A 22096-nucleotide genomic window follows, 5' to 3' on the forward strand; every position below is an offset into this window, starting at 1 on the left:
AGAGAGAGACAGACCAAATGACCGAACAGACAGCAAGAGACAGTGACAGAGAGACAGACTAAGAAAGGGAGACAGACCATAAAACAGAAAAAATCAAAGAAAGACAGAATATGGAAGATAGACAGTGCAATATAAAGAAAGAGTGACAGACAGACCGAGAGAGAGAGAGAGAGAGAGAGAGAGACCGAATTAATTACTATAACTTACATACAGTATAACTTGGTGTCCTTGAGATACCGTACTAATGATAAGGCGAGATCTCATTCCTCTGTTATCTGGAGAGAGAGAGAGAGAGAGAGAGAGAGAGAGAGAGTGGGTGGACACAATACAGACGCGTACGGTACTGCAAAGGCTGGTCAATGAGAGAGAGAGAGAGTGGATGGACATAATACAGACGCGTACTGCAAAGGCTGGTCAATGAGAGAGAGAGAGAGAGAGAGAGAGAGAGAGAGAGTGGGTGGACATAATACAGACGCGTACTGCAAAGGCTGGTCAATGAGAGAGAGAGAGAGAGAGAGAGAGAGAGAGAGAGAGTGGATGGACATAATACAGACGCGTACTGCAAAGGCTGGTCAATGAGAGAGAGAGAGAGAGAGAGAGAGAGAGAGAGAGAGAGAGAGAGTGGGTGGACATAATACAGACGCGTACTGCAAAGGCTGGTCAATGAGAGAGAGAGAGAGAGAGAGAGAGAGAGTGGATGGACATAATACAGACGCGTACTGCAAAGGCTGGTCAATGAGAGAGAGAGAGAGAGAGAGAGAGAGAGAGAGAGAGAGAGATTTGGTTTCAGAGCGGTTTTAATTTCTAGGACAAGCTATTGACATTTAAAACAACCCATGTTTCCTGTCATTGTTATTATTATTATTATTATTATTATTATTATCATTGCTGTAATTACAACTGTCATTACTTTTATTATCATTACGGTATTATTATTGTTGTTCCTATTTCTGTTATTATTATTATTACTATCTATCTATCTATCTATTGCCAGACGCCTCAATCTCGTTTGGGGTGGCCACACACAAATCGCCTCCAAGTCGCCCTGTCCCCCGCCATTTCACTGCCCTGCTTCTAACTTTACACAATTTTTTTCAGCTTAGGAATGGCTAAAATTAATTAGACATGTATTAAGAAAATGGTTAGATTAAATTAAAAGAACGGGGTAAATAATGTGTGTGTGTGTGTGTGTGTGTGTGTGTGTGTGTGTGTGTGTGTGTGTGTAAGGACAGGGGGGTTACTAATATCTACCACTGTACTTTGTCGTGTGTGTGTGTGTGTGTGTGTGTGTGTGTTACTATTAGGAGAGGAGTTTAGTGGCTTCCTCAGCCATAAATACCTACACAGCTTATCCTGGAAATCTGAACCGCAGGGAAACACACACACACACACACACATATATATATATATATAAATGATATAGACAGTAACATTTGAAATGAAAGCTATCTAAATATGTTTGCTGATGATGCAAAAATACAAAGGAGAATTACTAACACAGACTCTTGTAAAGAGCTACAAGAAGAATTAAATAAACTTCATGAAAGGAGTAATACATGACAAATGGAATTCAATGTGGACAAGTGTCATGTAATCAAGTTTGGTAAAAGTGGAATAAGACCTGATTGGGATTATAAGTTAGGAAATAAAACCCTACACACATCAGAAAGAAAGAAGGACCTAGGTGTGATTATCAATAACAGACTATCTCCGGCTGACCACATCAGTGAGAAGGTACGGAACATGTATACACTGCTTGCAAATATGAGAATAGCATTCACATACATAAATGAAGACATGCTAAGAAAGCTAACATCATTCATCAGACCAACCCTGGGGTATGCGTCAGCAGGTTGGAGTCCTCATCTCAAAAAACACATAGATAAGATTGAAAAAGTTCAAAGGGCCGCTACAAGATGGGTACCAAGCTTAAGGGATCTAAGCTACGAAGAAAGACTAGAAAAACTGAATCTACCTACAGTACATGAGAGAAGGAAAAGAGGAGACATGGTTACGCTATACAAATGCATATCAGGGAAGGAGAAAGTAGACAGAAATGATTACATAACCTATGGGGATGCATCAGCAAGAGGACACTGCAAAAAACTGCATAAAAAGAGAAGGGATAAATACATAAGGAAATTTAGTTTCCCAAATAGGACAATTGATCAGTGGAATGCACTACCGAATGAAATGGTGTGTGCCAAAACAATTCATAAATTTAAGGATATGTACGATAAAAACAGTTTAAGACACGGGACAGTACGAGCTTGACTCATTCCTGTAAAGATACAATTAGGTTAGGACAATTAGGGAAGAACACACACACACACACACACACACACACACACACACACACACACACACGCTTGCCTCGCTCATCAACACAAAAACAATCACAAAAACCCTCCCCTCAACACACCAGCAACCTAGGACTCTATGCACAGAGAAAAACAACTTCTATACAGTATCAGAATCACCAAAACACGTGAATGAAAAAAAAAAAGATGTGCACAAAAAAACAAAACAAAAAGAACATCAAAACAACAGCATCAACAGGACAATAAGCACCCCAACCCACTTTACAATCAAGACAAAACTCCACAGAAAAAACACCACAGACAGCAAAACATTACAACACCTGCAACTTCATCAGTAGACCCAGTCCCACTTTCCAATCATAAACACTTGTACTGAGTTTGTAGGTCCCTGTGCCACGCCTCTTTTGTATACAACAGCAGCCTAAAACCACACACACACACACACACACACACACACACACACACACACACACACCATCAAAACATCAAAACACCAGCATCAACATCACCCAACAACGCTAGCCCCATCCCGACCCTCCAATCACCATCACTTGCACTGCGATCACACCCATACACCCACACACAAACACACACCATCATCATCCCAACCAACAACGCCAGCCCCACCCCTTCTCCAATCACCATCACTTGCACTACGATCACACACACACACACACACACACACACACACACACACACACACACACACACACACACACACACACCATCATCATCCCAACCAACAACGCCAGCCCCACCCCTTCTCCAATCACCATCACTTGCACTACGATCACACACACACACACACACACACACACACACACACACACAAACACACACACACACAATCACTACTTGCACCGCGTTTGTAGGCCAGTGTACCAAGAGTTCCTTCCATACAATAACACAACAACAACACGCATTATCTGTTCTTCATTCTAGCTCCTGTCACGATTCAAATTCAACTCAGGAACGATTTTCAAACATTTAAATAGTGAAATGGTTAATCTTGATACCTTTTTATTCTTTTTTCTAGTTTCATTCTTGTTACGGGCAGCCGATTTTATTATATTTATTTTCTTTAATCTAGAGAGAGAGTATTTTTGGTAGTCACAGTTTAAATTCAGATCAGGAAAGATTTCAAATATAGTGAAATGGTTAATCCTGAGACCTTTTTATTCTTTTTTGTTTCATTATTGTTCTCTGCATCCGATTTTATTATACTTATTTTTTATTTTTCTTATCTAGAGAGGGGGCAGGGATAATTTCTACACCCCTTTCACAATAACTTGGCCCAGATTTTCATCCTTTCGCAGCATATTTCACGGAACTCAGTGGGAGAAAAAAGACAGTGCTGTGAGTGTTGATCCTTTTCATAGCACTTCTTCATGACTAGCTCCATATTCTAGTGTTCATTTCTTGTTACATCCAGCATTCACGATGGAATGGTGACAAATTTAAGCCAAGTTAGAGTAAAGGGAGTATAGTAACAGATGCAGTACTTCAATCCAACGATCTCTACATTTCAATCTTGCTTCAACCAGACGATTTATACACTAACTGAGCACTACTTTTTTGAGGGATTTAAAGCAGGCCATATCTAACCCCTCTAATTCGGATAAAAAATCTCTCAAACTGAAGGAAACCGTCTGAACACAGGAAAATAAACTCAGGGAAATAAACAGAAAAATAATCCATCGATCCATCCATCATCCAATCCTACGTTGCCCCATTAGAAACGTAGGAGCCCGGGGCTAGGCAGGTTGGTCCTGACATTTAAGATGAGTGACCAGCCTCACTCATCCCTGAGTGGCATTACGTGAGCAATCAACCCCAACCACCCCTTAGATATAAACCTTCACCGGCTCAGTCCGATTGGAGCGCCATAATTACCCACTAAACCACCAGGTGCCAAAATTTGATTATATGGTTATCACCCAGCATAGTAAATGGTTTCCTGGCGTTCAGGAAACCATTTGGCTTGTCACACTGTGTAGAGTCACCCACAGGCAGAAGGAAGAGGAAAGAATGAAAGAAAGAAAGACAGAAGAGGAAGTGTAAAGTTACCCGCAGGCAGAAGAGAAAAGAATGAAGGAAAGAAAGACAGAAGAGGGAGTGTAAAGTCACCCATGGGCAGAAGGACGAGGAGAGAATGAATGGAAAGAAGAGCAGAAGATGAAAGGAAAGGATGGAGGAGATGAAAGGGCAGACACCTGAGAGCAGCACTACATCAAGTGAGTGGATAGTTAGCGCCCCCACCTACCACAACAGGAAAGATACTTGGCCTGAAGAGATTTGCATGGACATCTATAATCTGGTGTACGGAGTTTTGTGTGTGTGTGTGTGTGTGTGTGTGTGTGTGTGTGTGTGTGTGTGTGTGTGTGTGTGTAAGGATAGGGGGTTGCTAATACCGACCAGTATATTATATCGTGTGTGTGTGTGTGTGTGTGTGTGTGTTTTCAGCGTCTTTCACCCCAACCACTGCGTAACAGGGTCCGTTCAGTACAATGATGCTCCTTTATATCTCTTCTATACGTCTGTCACCTAAACTTGGCTCAGATGTTCGTCATTTAGCAGCTTATTTCACGTATTTATTTCTGCTATAGTTCTTTCATCTTAACTTGGCCCAGGTTTTCGTCCTTTTGCTGCTTATTTCACGTATTTATTTCTGCTATAGTATTTTCATCTCAACTTGGCTCAGGCTTTCGTCCTTTTGCAGCTTATTTCACGTATTTCTCCTATAGTACTGTCATCTTGATTCAGGTTTTCGTCCTTTAGCAGCTTATTTCACGTATTTATTTCTGCTACAGTTCTTTTATCTTAACTTGGCTCAGATTTTCGTTCTTTGGTACCGTAACTTCTTTCATTCGTCCTTTTGCAGCTTATTTCACGTATTAATATCTACAACAGTTCTTTCATCTTAACTTGCTTCAGGTTTTCGTCCTTTTTACAGCTTATTTCACGTATTTATTTCTGTTATAGTACTATCATCTTAACTTGGCTCAGATTTTCGTTCTTTGGTACTGTAACTTCTTTCATTCGTCTTTTTACAGCTTATTTCACGTATTAATTTCTACAATAGTTCTTTCATCTTAACTTGCCTCAGGTTTTCGTCCTTTCGCAGCTTATTTCACGTATTTTTTTCTCCTAAAGTTCCTTCATATCAACTTCACAGGGTGTATATATGAATGAATAGATGAATAATTTGATATCAAGCAAAACATAATGAATAATAATTTGTAACAGATGCAAATAGATGTAAAAAGGGCGATACAAATAAACTATAATGCTGATAAGGGCGAGTTCAGTGACCCCACCTGGTATTTCATGACCCTTACGTCCTTCCTTGTCTATTTTCACCCACACTGATAAATAAACAACGAAGAGTAGCGAAAAGGGTTAATATTTAGCGTTTATTTTTCGTAAATTGTATGAAGACAAATATTTATGTGATTTTTTTAGATGGGCATAACTAGATACATGAAGATTGACAGACAGATGGACAGATAGACAGATATAGATAGATTGAGAGATAGATATACAGTTAGATGAATATACAGATGGACAGATAGATAGATAGATATGGACAGACAGATCGATAGATATAGATAGATATGGACAGAACTTATACACAGATATACTCATAGACAGATGGACAGATAGATCGATAGATATAGATAGATATGGACAGAACTTATACACAGATATACTCATAGACAGATAGACTGATAGATATAGATAATTTTTAGCAGTCTGTTATTCCAAGTTGGTTTCTAAAATGTTCTATGTAGCAGTAGTAGTAGTAGTAGTAATAGTGGTGGTAGTAGTAGTAGTAGTAGTAGTAGTAGTGGTGGTGGTGGTGGTAGTAGTAGCATTAGTAACAGTTGTAGTAGTAGTAGTAGTAGTAGTAGTTGTTTTCATGACGTCAGCAGTGAAGGGGAGGATGAGTGAGGGGAGGATGTGGCACTCCCTCTCCTCCTCTCCTCCTTCATCCTCCCTCCGTTTTCCTGTGTGTGTGTGTGTGTGTGTGTGTGTGTGTGTGTGTGTGTTCTGACTGTCTTAGTACTGCCCAATCATCATCATCATCATCACTGTCATTGCTATCATCATCATCACTGTTACTGCTATCATCATCATCATCCTTACCATCATCATTATTTTTTCATGTAAGGACGGTTTTTTTTTATGATTATTCGCAATATCAGTGAGAGTATTTGTTACACCCATTGATATTCTCCATCTATCTATCTATCTATCTATGTTTATCTAGCTATTAACTAACAAGTCATTTTCATGTAACATTAACATCAAAGATCGGAAGGAAATGATCGGATCTTGAATTTGGCTCTCTCTTGTATTTTGTTATTCTCTTGGAAGGAACAGTTATTGCGGGCTCGTGGCCTTTGGTTCCTTTTTCCTACCATAAAAAAAAAAAAGTATCAGTTTAATTTACCAACAAACAACATCCCCATTTCACGGTTCATCAGGTAGTAGCAATAGTAGTAGTAATGAAGGTGGTGGTGGTGGTGGTAGTAGTAGTAGTAGTAGTATCAACGCAAATATTAACGACTACTTGAGCCGAATTATGTCATTATTAACTGGCAATAACGAATTAATATAAACTGTTACAAAATTATAAAGAAAACAGGCAAAAACGAAATATCAATGGCAATATATTATCAGTCATTATCAACTGCCTCACAAATTATTAGTTACTGAAAATAACGAATTATTTATGAAGTGACAACCCACCCACTTTTAATCATTATAATATTCCATTGTCATATTCGCAAGCACGTATGGCTGACGCTCTCCCTGCAACCAGACCATGATCCATGCTTATTATTTCCCCTAATCGAATTGACAGCGACCAAATCAGGCATTCCCCACTTCCCTGCATCATATCAAACCCATCTGCCTCCCTATCTGATAACAGGGTGGCTGACACGCTGTTCCTACGAGCCCTGACATGAGCGGCTGATGTTCTGTCCGGAGACGCCGATACACAACAGCCATGGCGCAACCTCACCTCGACGACACAGGCGGCTTGGACTTGAGCGTGTAGAAGCCGTTATCGTCGCCCCCCTCGTTCAACAGGCGGTCGAACTCGGTGAAATCCAGCTCCACGGTGTCGTAGCTGAGGTCTATGCCTGACTCCGGGTATGACATGGCGCGGCACGAGGATATAACGGCGCGGAATGAGAAACGATACACCACACCAACCAGCCCAACTTTGACAACTGGATGTGATGGTGAGTCAACTTCCCGCCAGGCACTCGGGCGCATTCAACTATCTCTCATTTAACCACTTGGAATTTAATTTTTCTAAATTTTCTCCATTGAAATTAAAAAATATTAAAAAAATTTCATAATACATCAAAATTCCCTCTTTAATAATGCAAACATATTGAAAGAAGCTAAATATTAGGAACAAGTGAGCTTGTCGAATTCCGATGACGTCACAGCCGATAGCCTTGACAACAGACCACTGCAACAGCCGTGATTTTCCCACAGTATTACTTGTAGATTATTTAGTAGTATATGCAGCGAGTTTGACTTTAAAACTTTACAAGTGCCTGTTGATGTTATAGAAAGTGTGATCAAATAGTAAGCCAAATAACATAAAAACAACTAAGTTTACTATAAATTTAGTTTTCTATGAACAGAAATATTTGTGGTTTTCTGTGATATATTAGCATAGACTACACTAACACTAATGTATAACGACTTTTTCAGAATTTAAGGCTGATCGAAAAAGTAAGGAAAGAATATCAGAACATAATCGTCCACTTCTCATTAGCCAGCATAACCAAACATTTTTAAGCTTTTACGACAGAAATACAGATAATATGCAGGAGAGAGATGGGTTTGTTGATAGATTGACTGACTGAAATTATTATTACTGTAAAGGTATATATTCAACAAAAGAAGGTGGAGGGATGTGCCACACACTCGTTCTGCAGAATACAGTTATACACAGTCAGTGGTTACAAATTTGTGCATACGATGAACAAAAAAAAAAAAAGTGTTAACTATCTAGACTTCAAGAAAGTTTTCGATCGGGTGCACAGCAAAAACAGTCGGAATTTAAAAGATATATGTTATTTTAGGGATGGAGACTGCCCAAGTATTGTGTGTGTGTGTGTGTGTGACAGAGAGAGAGAGAGAGAGAGAGAGAGAGAGAGAGAGAGAGAGAGAGAGAGAGAGAGAGAGTTTCAATATCAAATTCTCACGTAAAGTTTGCTCATGCAGCTGTCAGACCGATTTAATTATTAAGTTAACCGATGACACATGCAATTCTCATTATGAGATAAAGAGTTCTCTGTTTTCTGTGAGATAAGAGGATCTATCTATCTATCTATCTATAGCCCGACGCCCTAATCCCGCAAAGGGTGGCCGCAGACAAAACGCCTCCAAGTCACTCTGTCACCCACCATTTGACTCCCCTCCCCCCAACTCACCCCGTTAGTGCCCCACCCCGTAAAAAGAACTAACTAAAAAAGCAAATAAAGCGCCTCGGAGATAAGAGGAAAAAGTAATAAATATATAACTTTACCAGATTTTCTTATTCAAATTTCCCGCTGGTCTGATATTTTGTTTACATAACACGTTCCCCCTCAGGAGAATCCATTGATATTCTTAGAAAATATTTAATTGTAGATATCATAAAAGCCCTTTTAGATAAGTTTGTTATTGAAAAGAATTTGATATAATTGTTCTCGAATTTCCCGCTGCTGTAACATTTTCTCTACATAATACTTTCTTTCTTTCCTTGACCATCTAGTGATTTTCTTTACAAAGATTAAAATGTGAAAATTATAACTGTGTTTTCTATATCAATTTGTTAGTGAAAGAGAGCCATATGGATAATTCCTCTTCATTTCCGAAAGACGGCCATCAACAAGACAGAGGCTGACGTGAACGCTCCCTTGTATTTCCCGTTTTTTGACCCTCCCCAGCCCACCCCAGGTCCCGCCAGCCTATGCATGGACCACAAGTATGAATTCTCTGCGCAAGTGGTTCTACAGACCGAGGGTAAGTGGCTAAATAGTGGTTCAAAATGGCTTGTTTATGGGTCGTCTCAGAGAAAGCCATAGCACGTCCTTGGGCACTTTGAGTCATGGGACCCTCTACTTGTTATTTTTTTTACCCCTTGTTTTTCGTGTTTGAGGGGTTTTAATTATGGATTCGAATTATTGTCCCCTCCTATAATGTCCCTTGAACCTATTTCCAGCTTTTAAAGTCCATCAGGAGGCCTAGAAACTTGGAAAAAAGTGAAAATATTTGGGAATACTGCGAAGTGTATGGGTCTAGGAAGTAGGGTGAACTATTTCATTTTTTCCCCTAGCTGGCCAACGTTTCTTTGTTTTAACCCAGCCTATCCTCCCAAAATGCCCAATGAACGATATTCTAGCTTTTAAAATCCCTCTAAATGCCAAGAAATGTTAAAAATGACTAATATAAGTGGGAACAGTGAGAAGTTTGTTTCTAGGAAGTGGGATGCACTAGATATATTAATTTTTTGTGTGTCCTCCCGATGTTTCCTGGATTTCTCATGACACTTTGACTGATTTCTCTCCTTTTTTTTTTTAATTAATATATCTATTTGGGTAAACTTTGTTGTGTGAAAATAGAATAGTAATAGTTTGTCATCAAGGTCTGTATGGTGATGTAACAGGTTTTTCAACATTGACTTTCTCATGCAAGACTCAGGGCTCATCATACAGTCTTTCTTCTAGGTCTGTTAATAACCCTAAAATATATACCCATTGCCAAAACTCAGAATAATGCCCCAAATTTACCCATGTTTGCTTAGAAGAGTTGGTATGCAAATGATGTTTGTTGGAGGTGACAGGTTAGGTCACTTCCTCTTCCTTGTTTAGTGGGTGTAGAATTTTGAACAGTTTTTAAGTTTTTATATATAATTTGTGGTTCTAAAGGAAACATAGATGAAATTTTACCATCAGAGGCTATGACTATTAGCTATGTAACTGGTATTTTAACATTACCTTCCCTATGTAATAATCTTGAGTTCACTGTATAACTATTTTTTTTTTCTAAGTTTTTTGATGACCTATAAGTGTATTCCTATTGCCCAGAATCAAAATCATACCCCAATATTACCCCTTTTTAATTAGAAAAGATGATATATTAATGTTTAGTCATGATAGATTGATTTACTTCCTCTTCCTTGATTAGTGGGTTAGCTATGGACTTTGGGTATTTTAAGCACTTGTTTTTTTTTTTCTTTTTTACCTCTTTAAACACTTCTCTCTTCCTGTTTCTCCCATCTTTCCTGTCACTTCTTATTGCTTTTCTTTCCTTTACAGGTGGCTTTACATTGAGTAACAAGCCAAATGGTTTCCTGTAAGCCAAGAAACCATTTACAATGCTGGGTGGTAACTAATAACCAACCCATACGTGCTCCCTATGGGTCAACAAGTGGGATGGTGGAGGGTTAGTGCCCCTCCCCATAAAACCAATAACTCAAAGGCGAATGGCCACCCCTTACGGGATTATGGCATCTAGCAATAGATAGATAGAAACACTTTTCTCTCTCTCTCTCTCTCTCTCATGCAGTATTTAGGAGTCTTTAATTTATCGTATGGAGTGCTTAAGAAGTATGATGGACTGAATTAACCATGTAGAAATTCTAGTACATCCATTAGTGAACCAAAAATATATAGACTACCCACTGCCTAAAGTCTAAATTGTGCCCCAAAATTTACCATGTTTGCTGTATGGTAATGATATTGGTTGTGAAATGACCAATTAACTCCCCCATCTTTGTTGGAATAATACATTTTGAACATTTTTTTCTTTTCTATTCCTAATCCTGTAAGGGATGGCCACAAACAAATCGCCTCCATGTCGCCCTGTCCCCCGCCATTTCACTGCCCTGCTCCCAGCTCACACACCCCTTTCTTTTGTTTCTTGTTATGGTATTAAATTTTGGCTATAGTAGGGAGTGCTATGGGGATTATTAACAATTTTACTATGCTTACTAAATTCTTCTGTTATTAATTGTTAGCCAGAGTAACTTATATTTTCACTGCTAATGCTAAATGCATCTTTATCAGTGAAAAGTTTAATTATATCATCATCTGTCTGTGTATCTAGTGCTGCCCAGATACCTTAATTCCAAAATGGGTGAACACAAACAAATCACTTCCATATTACCCTATCCTTTGCCATCACACTGCCCTCTCTCCAACTCACACATCCCACTTTCCAGCTCACACACCTCTGCCTCAGATACCTTTCACTCTCATCCTCAGGCTCCCTTCCTCCTCCCCTCCTCCATCTCATCCTCAGGCTCCCTTCCTCCTCTCCTCCTCCATCTCATCCTCAGGCTCCTTTCCTTCTCCCTTCCTCCATCTCACTCACATACACTCTCCTCGTCAGGCTGTCAGTCTCCATTCTCTCCACGTGATCAGACCATTGCAATTCAGCAGCTTGTGGGGTGAAATGGGTCCCACATTCATATAAGCATTTGGAATTCTGGCTTCATTTTACTTGTTATATCTGCCATCAAGCATCCCTTTCTCTAGCCTACACCACCATCATTTGTCTACCATTCCACTCTGTCCTTCCACTGCATCCACAGCCTCCCCTCTCCTGTCCAGTTCACTCACATACATTTTCCTTGTCAGTTTGTCATTCTCCATGTGGCCAAACCATCTATGTGTACTTCTAACACTCCAGAGCTCATTCACTTCACCATAGTGCTCCTTAACACTGTCATTATTCCCTCAGTATATATTGTATGTACAGTACCAGAAACTCAACATGCTTTTCTCAAATTGTCTATCAATACATCTTTAGCCAGACACCTTAATACTGTAAGGAATGGCCACAAACAAATCACCTCCATGTCACCTAGTCTGCCAGTATTTAGCTGCCCTCCCTCCAACTCTGTACGGTTATTCATTTCCTTTTCCCTTCAATCACCTCCATGTCACCTTGCCTTCCACCATTTGGCCACCCTCCCTTCAACTCTTTGTACGGCTATTAATCTCCTTTTCCCCTTTGTCACCTCCATGTTACCTTGTCCGTCACCATTTGGCTCCCCCCCCCCCTCCAACTCTGTATGGTTATCAAGTTCCTTTTCACGTCAATCACTTCCATGTCACCTTGTACCTTCACCATTTAGCTGCCGTCTCTCCAACTCTTTGTACAGTTATCAATTTCCTTCTCCCCACAATCACCTCAGTGTCACCTTGTCCGTCACCATTTGGCAGCCCTCCCTCCAATTCTGTATGGTTATTAATTTTCTTTTCCCCACAATCATCTCCATATCGTCTTGTCCTTCACCATTTGGCTGCCCTCCCCCCAGCTCTTGGTACCGTACATTAATTAATTTCCTCTTCCCCCTCCCCCACCCCACAGAAAGATGACCGGTCCCTCATGGCGCAGTTTTATTTTGCGGACGAGGAGTTGAACCTGGTTGCGGCGGAACTGGACAGCTTCGATGGCCGCAAGGACCCCGAACGATGCACTGCCCTCGTCAACCAACTGCGCCACTGCCAGGACCGGGTCAGTACAAGGATGCCTTATTTAACACAGTACAGTCAAACCTCGATTTAAGGGACTAAATGGGGGATCAACTTGTCCCTTACCTGAAAACGTCCATTGTTTTACCACATATTAAGACAGTCCAATTATGGAATTTATATGATTATGGATATTATTTTACAGGTACTGTATAAACTTATTAATGGTTCAAGCAGTGGACTTTTTTTGAATGGTCCTGTCCGTTTGTCAGGTAGAATACGAGTCCCTTAAATCCGAAATCCCTTAAATGGAGGTCCCTTAAATTGAGGTTTGAGTGTGTATCCCTTTCAACATGGGGACATACATAGGCTGCAACTGCAACTTCTATTACGTATGATTCTTTTGCCCAACTTAAGTGTGTGCTTATGTTGTGGAGAGAAATTGAAGGTTTCATCTCACCCCCCCCCAGCTCAGAATAAAAACTCTCTCTTACACTAAATAAAATCACCCGGAAATAGCAAAATATATGGTAATAATATTAATAAAAAAAAAGACAGTGGTTTTGAAGGGGATATATGGTCCTGAAAATTGCCTTGTTGGAGTGAAAGTTGTGTTGAGTGGAGTTTCTCTCTCTCTCTCTCTCTCTCTCTCTCACACACATGTATATTAATAAAAAAAAATCAAGGCTGCAAGTAATTACTGAAAAGAATTAAATATTGTGACTATTTATATACAGTATTTTAGGAATTAAATATTAAACTCCATAAACGAGCTAAAGAGGTGGTGTCGAAATCTGTATTAATCTGAGCTGTATCGACCATAACCCTTCATTATACACCAGCATTCAGGATGGAGAGATTGCAGTTTTAAGCCAAGCTGGAGTAGAAGGAGTATAGTATTTAATTTCAGTGGCCCGTTATTTTGCACTTGTTTACAGTCTTCGGTAACACCAGCACACCCATGTTTACACTGCTATTTACACTTAAAACTCAGGGATAAGGGACTGAATAGGAAGGCTGCCAGAGATCGAGCAGCATGGAGAGTCGATATTAGGTGACCAAGGCCGATGCATGCAAAGATGTAAGGATGCCTTTGTAAATGAAACAAACACTAATACAGTAGTTAGAATTTACCCCAAACGAACACCAATACAGGCCAATCCCGGTTAACAAGCAACAGCTTAAAGAGAATTCGCGAATACGAGGTCTTGAAATTTTGCACCACAACCTGTTTAACGAGCTTGTAAAATCCTCCAAATCCCAACTTACAAGAATCAATACGAGGGTCGCGCCGCAGCTGTCCACTGTGTTTACCTAGCACGCTAGGTAAACACAGTGGCCAGCTAAGAAACGAGTCGCACGCTAGCTCTGCAAGCCTCTTCCTGCCTTATCTTTGTAAACATTCTTCCAGTCAAGGTTGGTAAAGCTGTTTTTATATTTCAGGTGTACTACCGTCTTATATTAACCCCTTATTCCAGCTTAAAATGATCAGAAAGTCAGTTTTGGTGGTTTGAGGGGAGGTTGCTCGGAGGCCTTGCTCCCTAACCCTATTTTTCCTGTAAGTTCTTCACATCATTCAATGAGAATTCGGCTAACAAGCAAAATCCTTGCTCCCAATTAGCTCGTAAGTTCAGGACCCGCCTGTATTTACACTCTCCCCCAAATGAACACTAATATTTACACTTTCCCCCAAACGAACACTCATATTTACACTTTCCCCAACCCCACAGGTGCTAAACATCTGTATCGCGATGATGGATGAGGTAATCCCAACGGAGCGCGCCAGTCGGGATTTTCGGGTCAAGTTTCCCGATGATGTGATGCAGGAGAACCTCGCAGGACAGCTATGGTTTGGGGCGGAGGTAAGAGGGGCAGGGGAGGGGAGGGGGGGGAGAGCAGAGGTGAGAGGGGCAGGGGATGGGAGGAGAGGGAGCAGAGATTAGAGGGGCAGGAGAAGGAGCGTTGTGGTGTTGATGTGGATGTGATAGGAAGCGTTATGAGGAAGACACTGAGGTGGTTTGGCCATGTGGAGAGGATGGAGGGTGAAAGACTGACGAAGAGAGTGTATGTGATTGAGGTGGAGGGGGGAAGAGGGAGGGGGAGGCCGAGGATGAGATGGCGGGATGGGGTGGAGAGGTATATGAGAGAGGGAGGTGTGAGTTGGGAGCAGGGCAGTGAAATGGCGGGGGACAGGGCGACTTGGAGGCGATTTGTTTGTGGCCACCCCAAACGGGATTGAGGCGTCTGGCAATAGATAGATAGATAGAGAAGGATGGTGAGCAGAGGTAAGAAAGGCAGGGGAGGGAGGGTGAGCAGAGGTAAGAGGAGCAGGAGAGGGGAGGGGAGCAGCCGTAGGAGAGGGGGGGATCGTGTATTTCTCTCTCCTTATTCTGTGGTACTTACTTCAACTCCTCCTTAAATGGGAAAGAGAGTTTTGGATATTGACAGTGATGATGATGATGATAATGATGATGAAGACAGTGATAATGGTGGTGATGATTATTGTGATGATGATGATGATGATATGTCTCCCACAGTGTCTAGCAGCAGGGAGCAGCATAATGAACAGGGAGGCTGAAAGCTCCCGGATGCGTCCCCTCGCCAAGGCCGTCACCAAAACCATTGAGACTGTGCGTAACCTCCTCAGAGAACAGGTCAGTTGGACATACAAATTATTGACACTCTGAACTAGAAGATAAGATGATAACTTGAAAAAATTAAGATGATAAACTCAAAAATATGTTTGTCTAGCCATGATAAACCCCTTTTTTTTTTTTTTTTATAGAAAGGATGTAGAGCCACAATGCCGTGTTAAAAATATGTTTGTCTAGCCATGATGAACCCTGTATTATTTATTTATTTATTTTTATTTTTTGATAAATGCAGTGGAAAGGATGTAGAGCCACAGTCCCATATTGTTCTATTGTACCTTTGAGTTTCGTGAAATAAGCTCTAAAGTGAGGAAAATTTAGGCCAGGTTAAGGTGAAAGACGTAAAATGAAGACCAATCCTTCCACCGCCAGTGCCTGAAACCAGTGCCCGAGTACACAGAGAAGATCCGCGAGTCGCTCAAGATCTTTGACCGACTGTTTGCGGAGTTTGAGCTCAACTACGTGAGTGCCATGGTGCCTGTCAAGACCGTAGAGGAACACGATGTACAGCAGAACGTGGTGGTTTTGTTCTCCGAGACTGTACAGAGGTGGGTCAGAGTTACATTGCCTACACAGATTTTACAGACCCAGTATATAAGGTGTTATAGGTGTTTTGGTATCATAGCAAACTTAATCCCTGAGAAAGGTGTAGGGTAAGTAATGAGAGAGAGAGGGAGAAATAAGTAACAGTCCACCTTCACCCCCAGAGCACTGCGATTGGGCCTGACAACTCAAGAACAGATTGATGACTATGACCCAGCACTCATGTTCACCATTCCACGTCTGGCCATCGTGGCGGGGCTGGTCATGTTCCCTGACGGACCCCTCAACCTGGACCGGGAGCCACGCACTCTCTCAGAGCTCTTTAGGCCTTTCAGGGTGAGATGGGAGAGTAGGAGGGGTGCTGATGATAGAGTATGTTGTTGTGGGAGAGTGGGAGGGGTGCTGATGATAGAGTATGTTGTTGTGGGAGGGGTGCTGATGATAGAGTATGTTGTTGTGGGAGGGGTGCTGATGATAGAGTATGTTGTTGTGGGAGGGGTGCTGATGATAGAGTATGTTGTTGTGGGAGGGGTGATGATGATAGAGTACATTGTAGGGGTGTTGGGACAGGTTTTGAGGCTGTGTTTGATTATTATTCTACTCTTGACCACTGTGGGAAGGGAAGGAGAAGCGAGTGCCACAGTTTTTGGTTTAAAAAAGAGGACATATTACAAGACAGTGAGTGAGTACTATAATTTCATACAAATGTAAATATATCTGTGCACAGAAAAGAGGGGGAGCAAGAGTGCGTGGCATGTGTATATATATATTTTCATTTGACACAAGTATCTAACGTTTCCATTTATTCAGCCCGCTTGTCCTCCAATTCAGATAGGATAATTAAAGGGATTACTATTTGGAATGAAGGGTTTGGATGATGATGATGCAGTGAAAATGTTAACGCAATTTTCATGCTCCCTCCTCCCAGACGCTGCTGAGTAAGATCCGTGAGCTGCTGTGGACCATGAGTACACGTGAGTTAGTGGCTCTGGAGAAGGCCCTCTGCTCCATGGATGAACCTGACCCCACATCCTCCACCCTACCCCCAGAGTCATCCTCCCCTACACACCCAGAAGACCCACCATCGTTCCCAGCTTCCGCCTACGCCCACGCTGCCTTCACCTCAGATTTTGTGCGCAAGTTTTATGCCAGTTACCCGTCTTGTCGCATCGTTACGCCTGAATTGGGGTCACTGTACCATCCCGGGAAGAAACCAGGGATGGATAGAAGTAGTGAGCGTAAAAGAGATCGTGCCTCGGGGAAGTCTGGTAGTAGAGGGTCGCGTTCGAGGGCTAGGCAGGAAAGACAGAGTGAAAAGTTCCTGGCTAGACTAAATGCATCATCATCTGGCGTCGAGGAGCGTCCGAGAGCGAAAAGAAGGCAAAAGAAGGGTCACCACAGCCGTCACCATCATCACAGCCAGGAACCCCCACCCCCACCTCCCCCACCACCCCCTCCACCCCCACACCATGATAGTGATAGTGAGGAAGGGGGTAGCTGCTCCCTTACCTACACCAGACACCATCACCATCGTCGCCATCACTCTAGAACCTCACCGTCATCATCATCAAGAAGACACCATGAACCTAGATCTTCCGGCAGTCACCACCACCAAACACACTCAACGCACTCAATTCCCCCACCTCCCCCACCCCCATACAACCACCACAACCATGACTCAAACACAGATCAACCACTGCTACCACCCCCACCACCTCCACCAACCAGACACCACCACAGACCACGACGATCGAGACACCAACCAGTCACCAAAATAAAAACAATTGCCTGTTCGTGTGGGACTGTCGAGGAAAGTGAAACAGGTGCCTCACAAGAATGCCCAGTCTCAAACCTTGCTCAAAATAACAGCTCAGAGAATTGTGAAGAGACCAGTGACTCATATTACAAGAGACATGAGAATAATCAACAGGAAGGTGATGTTTGTGACAATGGGTGTGTGGGTACTCTGCAAGAACTCCCAGAGGTAAAGGAGTCTAGGAGTGATGTAAGGGAGTTAGAAGAGGCTTTGGTAGACCTGGGCATTGCAGGACAGATTGAAGATCAGGTGGAAGAAAGTAGTGAGAAAGAGGGAAAGGAAAGAAGAATGGAGGGGGAGGAAAGAACAGAGGGAGAGATAGAAGCAGGAGGGACAGAAGAGGGGGAAACACAAGAAGGAAAACTTGTATTGGAGGTAAACCCTGAAGATGAAAGCTCAGAGACTCTTCAGCAGAACTCTCCTGAATATTGTCATGCCACATCCCTGCATACTTCAGGCTCTGCAGCGGAAGATTGCCAAGGGGACGAGGAAGATGACAGACAGTGTACAGAAGATCGGGGAGGAGAGAAGGAAGAGAGAAGACGACGTAAGGAAGCTCAAAGGAGGGGGGAAGAATGCCCAGAAGTTCAAGGAGATGACAGAGGTCGAGTGGAAGGATGCAGAGGGGATGAGGATGAAGGTCAAGGGGGAGGGAGGTGCTCAAGTGGGTCCACATCACCTTACAACTCTGGGGCTGAGGATGATGAAGAGGTGGCATTGGCTCTACAGGCGGCAGAGGTGGCTGCCACATGGAGAGCACGAGCCAGGTAAGACAGCCCTGTATATCACTGGGATGTTGTGTGAGGAACTCAACATTACTTGTTAGTCTCTCAACTGCCTTAGCTGTCACTGTGGTATATTTTTATGTATGTGAGCTTCTCTCCATCCATTCATATGTTTGGTGATCTAAATAATGCTTCTGTGTGTAAGATTGTAGACTAACTTCTTCCCTCCATGCACCAGGTTCACTGACGCACAGGATCTAATCCACCGGCTGTTTGTGTGCATCTCTGGTGTGGCAGACCAGCTGCAGACCAACTATGCCAGTGACCTGCGTAAGATCCTCAAGTGTGTGTTCCTCATCAACCAGAGCCCCATCGAGGAGCCCAAGAAGGAGCAGGATGGGGTTAGGGAGGATGAGGATGAGGATGGATGGTCAGCCTCATCACCCGTTCATTCATATGGGGATGGGGACGGAGATAATTCACTTGGAGGGAATGGTGAGTGGTTTATAGATACATACCACAGCCTGAGTGTGTTTGGCGAAAGGGTGAAGTAGAGGAAGACATGTGGTAATAGAACAGTGGTTGGTGTAGTTCCTTCGGTACAACAATATATTTTTCATTTTATATCTTCTGTCATCAGACCCTTGTATCAATGTGGGGGGACACCTTTTGAACTGGAGAGGATACAGATCGCCTTAATCAAACCAGTGGGAATTAGAGAGCTTTCCTAAACAGAATTAAATCGTATGGTCATTGCAAGAATAAAATGTAAAATTATGTAACCATAGTGAAGGGATCAAGGATTAAATAGAGCAGTGAACGTGTGAGAGAGATGAGTAAGTTTGATGAGGTGTGATGTGTTGGCATTTCAGTGGGTGGTGAGTATGGGAGTCTTTTATCATCACTTATTTCATCTTCATCATTTCTGTCCAAATTTCCATCTAACGTATGTGTATGGATGCAGTAACTACAGTATTTACTTCCAGACTCTGAGCGTCTAAGTGTGGAGAGCGCAGAAGATGCATTAGTGGTGATAGGCAGTCCAGAACACCACAGTCAGACCCACACAACCACCAGCACCACCACAGCACCTACCCAAGAAGAAGACCACTCCACGCCTGATGACTATTCCCCACATCCCAGTCCGCCCCCATCTCCCCCTACGCTTCTCCACCACCCCATACCTCCCCCATCCCAGTTCAGTATACCGCAGTCCCCCCAGTACCCCATACCACAGTCTCCCCAGTACCCATCATCACTAGAACTACCTTCCTCGTCCAGTATACCCATGTCGCCGCCTAGGTACCCAAACCATCATCGTCATCGCCAGCAATTCTACTCCTCCCACCCTTCGGATATCCCCCTCACTTCCCCCTCCTCTCCTCCCCAGACACCCCCCACCATCCCCACCTCTTCCCCCCCTCCCACCTGCCCCCCATCCATACAGGTGCCCGCAGCCATTTTCAATGACCATGCACTCATGCAGTTTTCTGAGGTTACGCAGGTTAGTGGACCCAAAACTAACTGATTATTAGTGATAAATATACTGGTTTTCAAAGGCAGCTTTTTATATATCCTTTTAATAATTCTTGTGAGATAGATCCATTTTTTTTTCGATATTTACATTACAAATATAATTCCATTGGTGTCATGTAACATTAAATTTTCAGGCATCAGTTCCCCCCAATGTTGAACTACTGCCAGCAACACAACGACAGTACGCTGAGTCTTTTGGTGTCATCCCAGACCCATACACTAGGAGCCCTCATGACCAGGTGTGTGGAGAGAACATAAGAACATAAGAAGAGAGGATAACTGCAGTAGGCCGGTTGGCCCATGCTAGGCAGCTCCTAGAGGAGTAACTGAACTACTAGAATGAGACAAGGATAGCAAAGAAGAAGGCTGTCCTCTGCCCTCCAAACCCTCCAGCCGAAGCCGGCAGGAAAGTCAGAAAGAACACCACGCAGTATAGAAAAACTGGCGTGGACATTTTACAGGAAAGTGTGAAAGGAGAATAGAGACTATCATAGTGTAACCTGAAAAGGGTAGTCAGTGATTGGAATCCTTTATTTTTTCTTATTCAGGTGGTAAGTGCTTTAGTATAAACTTGCTTTCCAGTTAAAAGTTATTGTTTTACGACAATAGTCCCGGAAACAAAAGCATTCTAATCACTTAATATTGTCTTACCTAAGTTTGAGTGCATCCATCCTAGGTACTTAGTAAGGAGTGCCTGTATTGCATTTGTACAGGTAACTATGGGACTGAAGTGTAGTGGGATATAACAAACTGGATTTCATAGATGCTGGTCTTGTCAAAAAGTGAAGTGTGGAAGAGAAGTACTGTAATAAGATTTTTTTTTTTTCCCATAAACTATGAAGTCCTGTGTGTGATTTTTCACATACTTTAGCCCAGAGGTAAGCAACTGGTCCCATGCCATACTGTAAATACCTGGACTAAGCAGCTTACTGAACCTTTACACTCCTAAAAAGGCAGTCAATGATTGGATGATGCTCCTGACAAGACAGTAAATAATTGGATGATGAATGGGATATTTTTCAGGTTGCTTCCCCTACCCCTCAAACGTTTGTTAACATTAAGTGACACCCTCCCAACAGCCGGTGGGTATATACGAAGGTGTAGGCAGCGGTAATGGTCGTGAGAGTCCAGGCCCCGGCAGTGGTGGTCGTGTGAGGCCACGTGTCGTCCAAGAGCCGCCAGCGTGGGTGCCAGACCAGCAGGCGCCTCGATGTATGGCTTGTGGCGCCGCATTCACCATGGTCCGCAGACGCCACCACTGTCGCAACTGTGGCAAGGTTTGTATACTCTGATGATAGATTTTTGCCTCTTCCTTACTGTAATAGCTTTAATTATTTTACTCTGTACAACCATTATTATGATTATTTTTTTTTTCATACAAAATATCTTAGGCCTTCTTGCATCCTGAAGGGGTTATGAAGACTTGCTTGTTATTACATACAGTAGTATGGGAATGAAACTGTTATAATCAGCTAATGCAATACCACATTTTTATTTATTACTATATATCCTTCAGATTGGTTGTCCACTTTGTCATAAGCACATTAACATCCAATCTTGCTCCTCATAGTGTACTGTGCTTGTGTTACAGCAATCCCTTGGATATCGCCTTCCCTTTCAGGTGTTCTGTGCCCACTGCAGCCAGCATGCAGTGCCACTACCCCACTATGGCATCTGGAAGGCCGTGAGAGTGTGCAACGTGTGTTTCCTTTACTACGTCACCTTCAGCACTGACCCCACCACCACCGGCACCGCACCCACCGCCACTGCATCCTCCTGACACCACCACCACAGCCGTCATTACCACCACAGCCACTGCAACCACCCAACACCACCACAGCTGTCACTGCCTCCTGACACCTCCACCTCTTCCTGACACCACCAGTACCACCACCACTAGCACACCAGCCAACACCACTGGGATATGTGAAGGTGACGGATGCACTTTAACATGTAATTTCCAATGAGCAGTGTTGTTAAGAACGTGTGTGTATTTTGCTGCAAGTGTGTT

At 42.6% G+C, this 22096-nt stretch overlaps 2 protein-coding genes across 2 annotated transcripts in view; one reads left to right on the forward strand and one right to left on the reverse strand.

Moving 5' to 3' along the window:
- The window catches only part of LOC145397498 (microphthalmia-associated transcription factor-like), a 146422-nt gene extending 138923 nt beyond the window's left edge, over positions 1-7499 (reverse strand). Inside the window, exon 1 of the mRNA XM_080270559.1 lies at positions 7351-7499. Within this exon, the coding sequence (XP_080126685.1) occupies positions 7351-7490 (140 nt within the window). The 5' untranslated portion in view covers positions 7491-7499. The remainder of the gene's footprint in view (positions 1-7350) is intronic.
- Positions 7500-9228: 1729 nt separating this feature from the next.
- LOC145397544 (uncharacterized) lies at positions 9229-21865 on the forward strand. The gene is made up of 13 exons (XM_080270614.1): positions 9229-9356; positions 12711-12857; positions 14545-14676; positions 15352-15468; positions 15838-16013; positions 16173-16344; positions 16937-17449; positions 17495-18591; positions 18788-19044; positions 19536-20053; positions 20220-20324; positions 21165-21362; positions 21707-21865. Exons 1-13 carry the CDS (start codon positions 9321-9323, stop codon positions 21863-21865), a joined length of 3627 nt encoding a protein of 1208 aa, XP_080126740.1. The 5' UTR covers positions 9229-9320.
- Positions 21866-22096: the final 231 nt, after the last annotated feature.

Source organism: Coenobita brevimanus, chromosome 41, assembly GCF_032717465.1.
Source record: "Coenobita brevimanus isolate Jiangsu-jjx chromosome 41, ASM3271746v2, whole genome shotgun sequence".
Classification (NCBI taxonomy): Eukaryota; Metazoa; Arthropoda; class Malacostraca; order Decapoda; family Coenobitidae; genus Coenobita; species Coenobita brevimanus.

Bases quoted from the DNA above. Each gene is read 5' to 3' on its own strand.
- LOC145397544 (XM_080270614.1), top strand. From the start codon at position 9,321: ATGAATTCTCTGCGCAAGTGGTTCTACAGACCGAGG. The intron at 12,858-14,544 runs GTCAGTACAAGG...CCAACCCCACAG, and splicing joins TGCGCCACTGCCAGGACCGG to GTGCTAAACATCTGTATCGC. The intron at 19,045-19,535 runs GTGAGTGGTTTA...ATTTACTTCCAG, and splicing joins TAATTCACTTGGAGGGAATG to ACTCTGAGCGTCTAAGTGTG.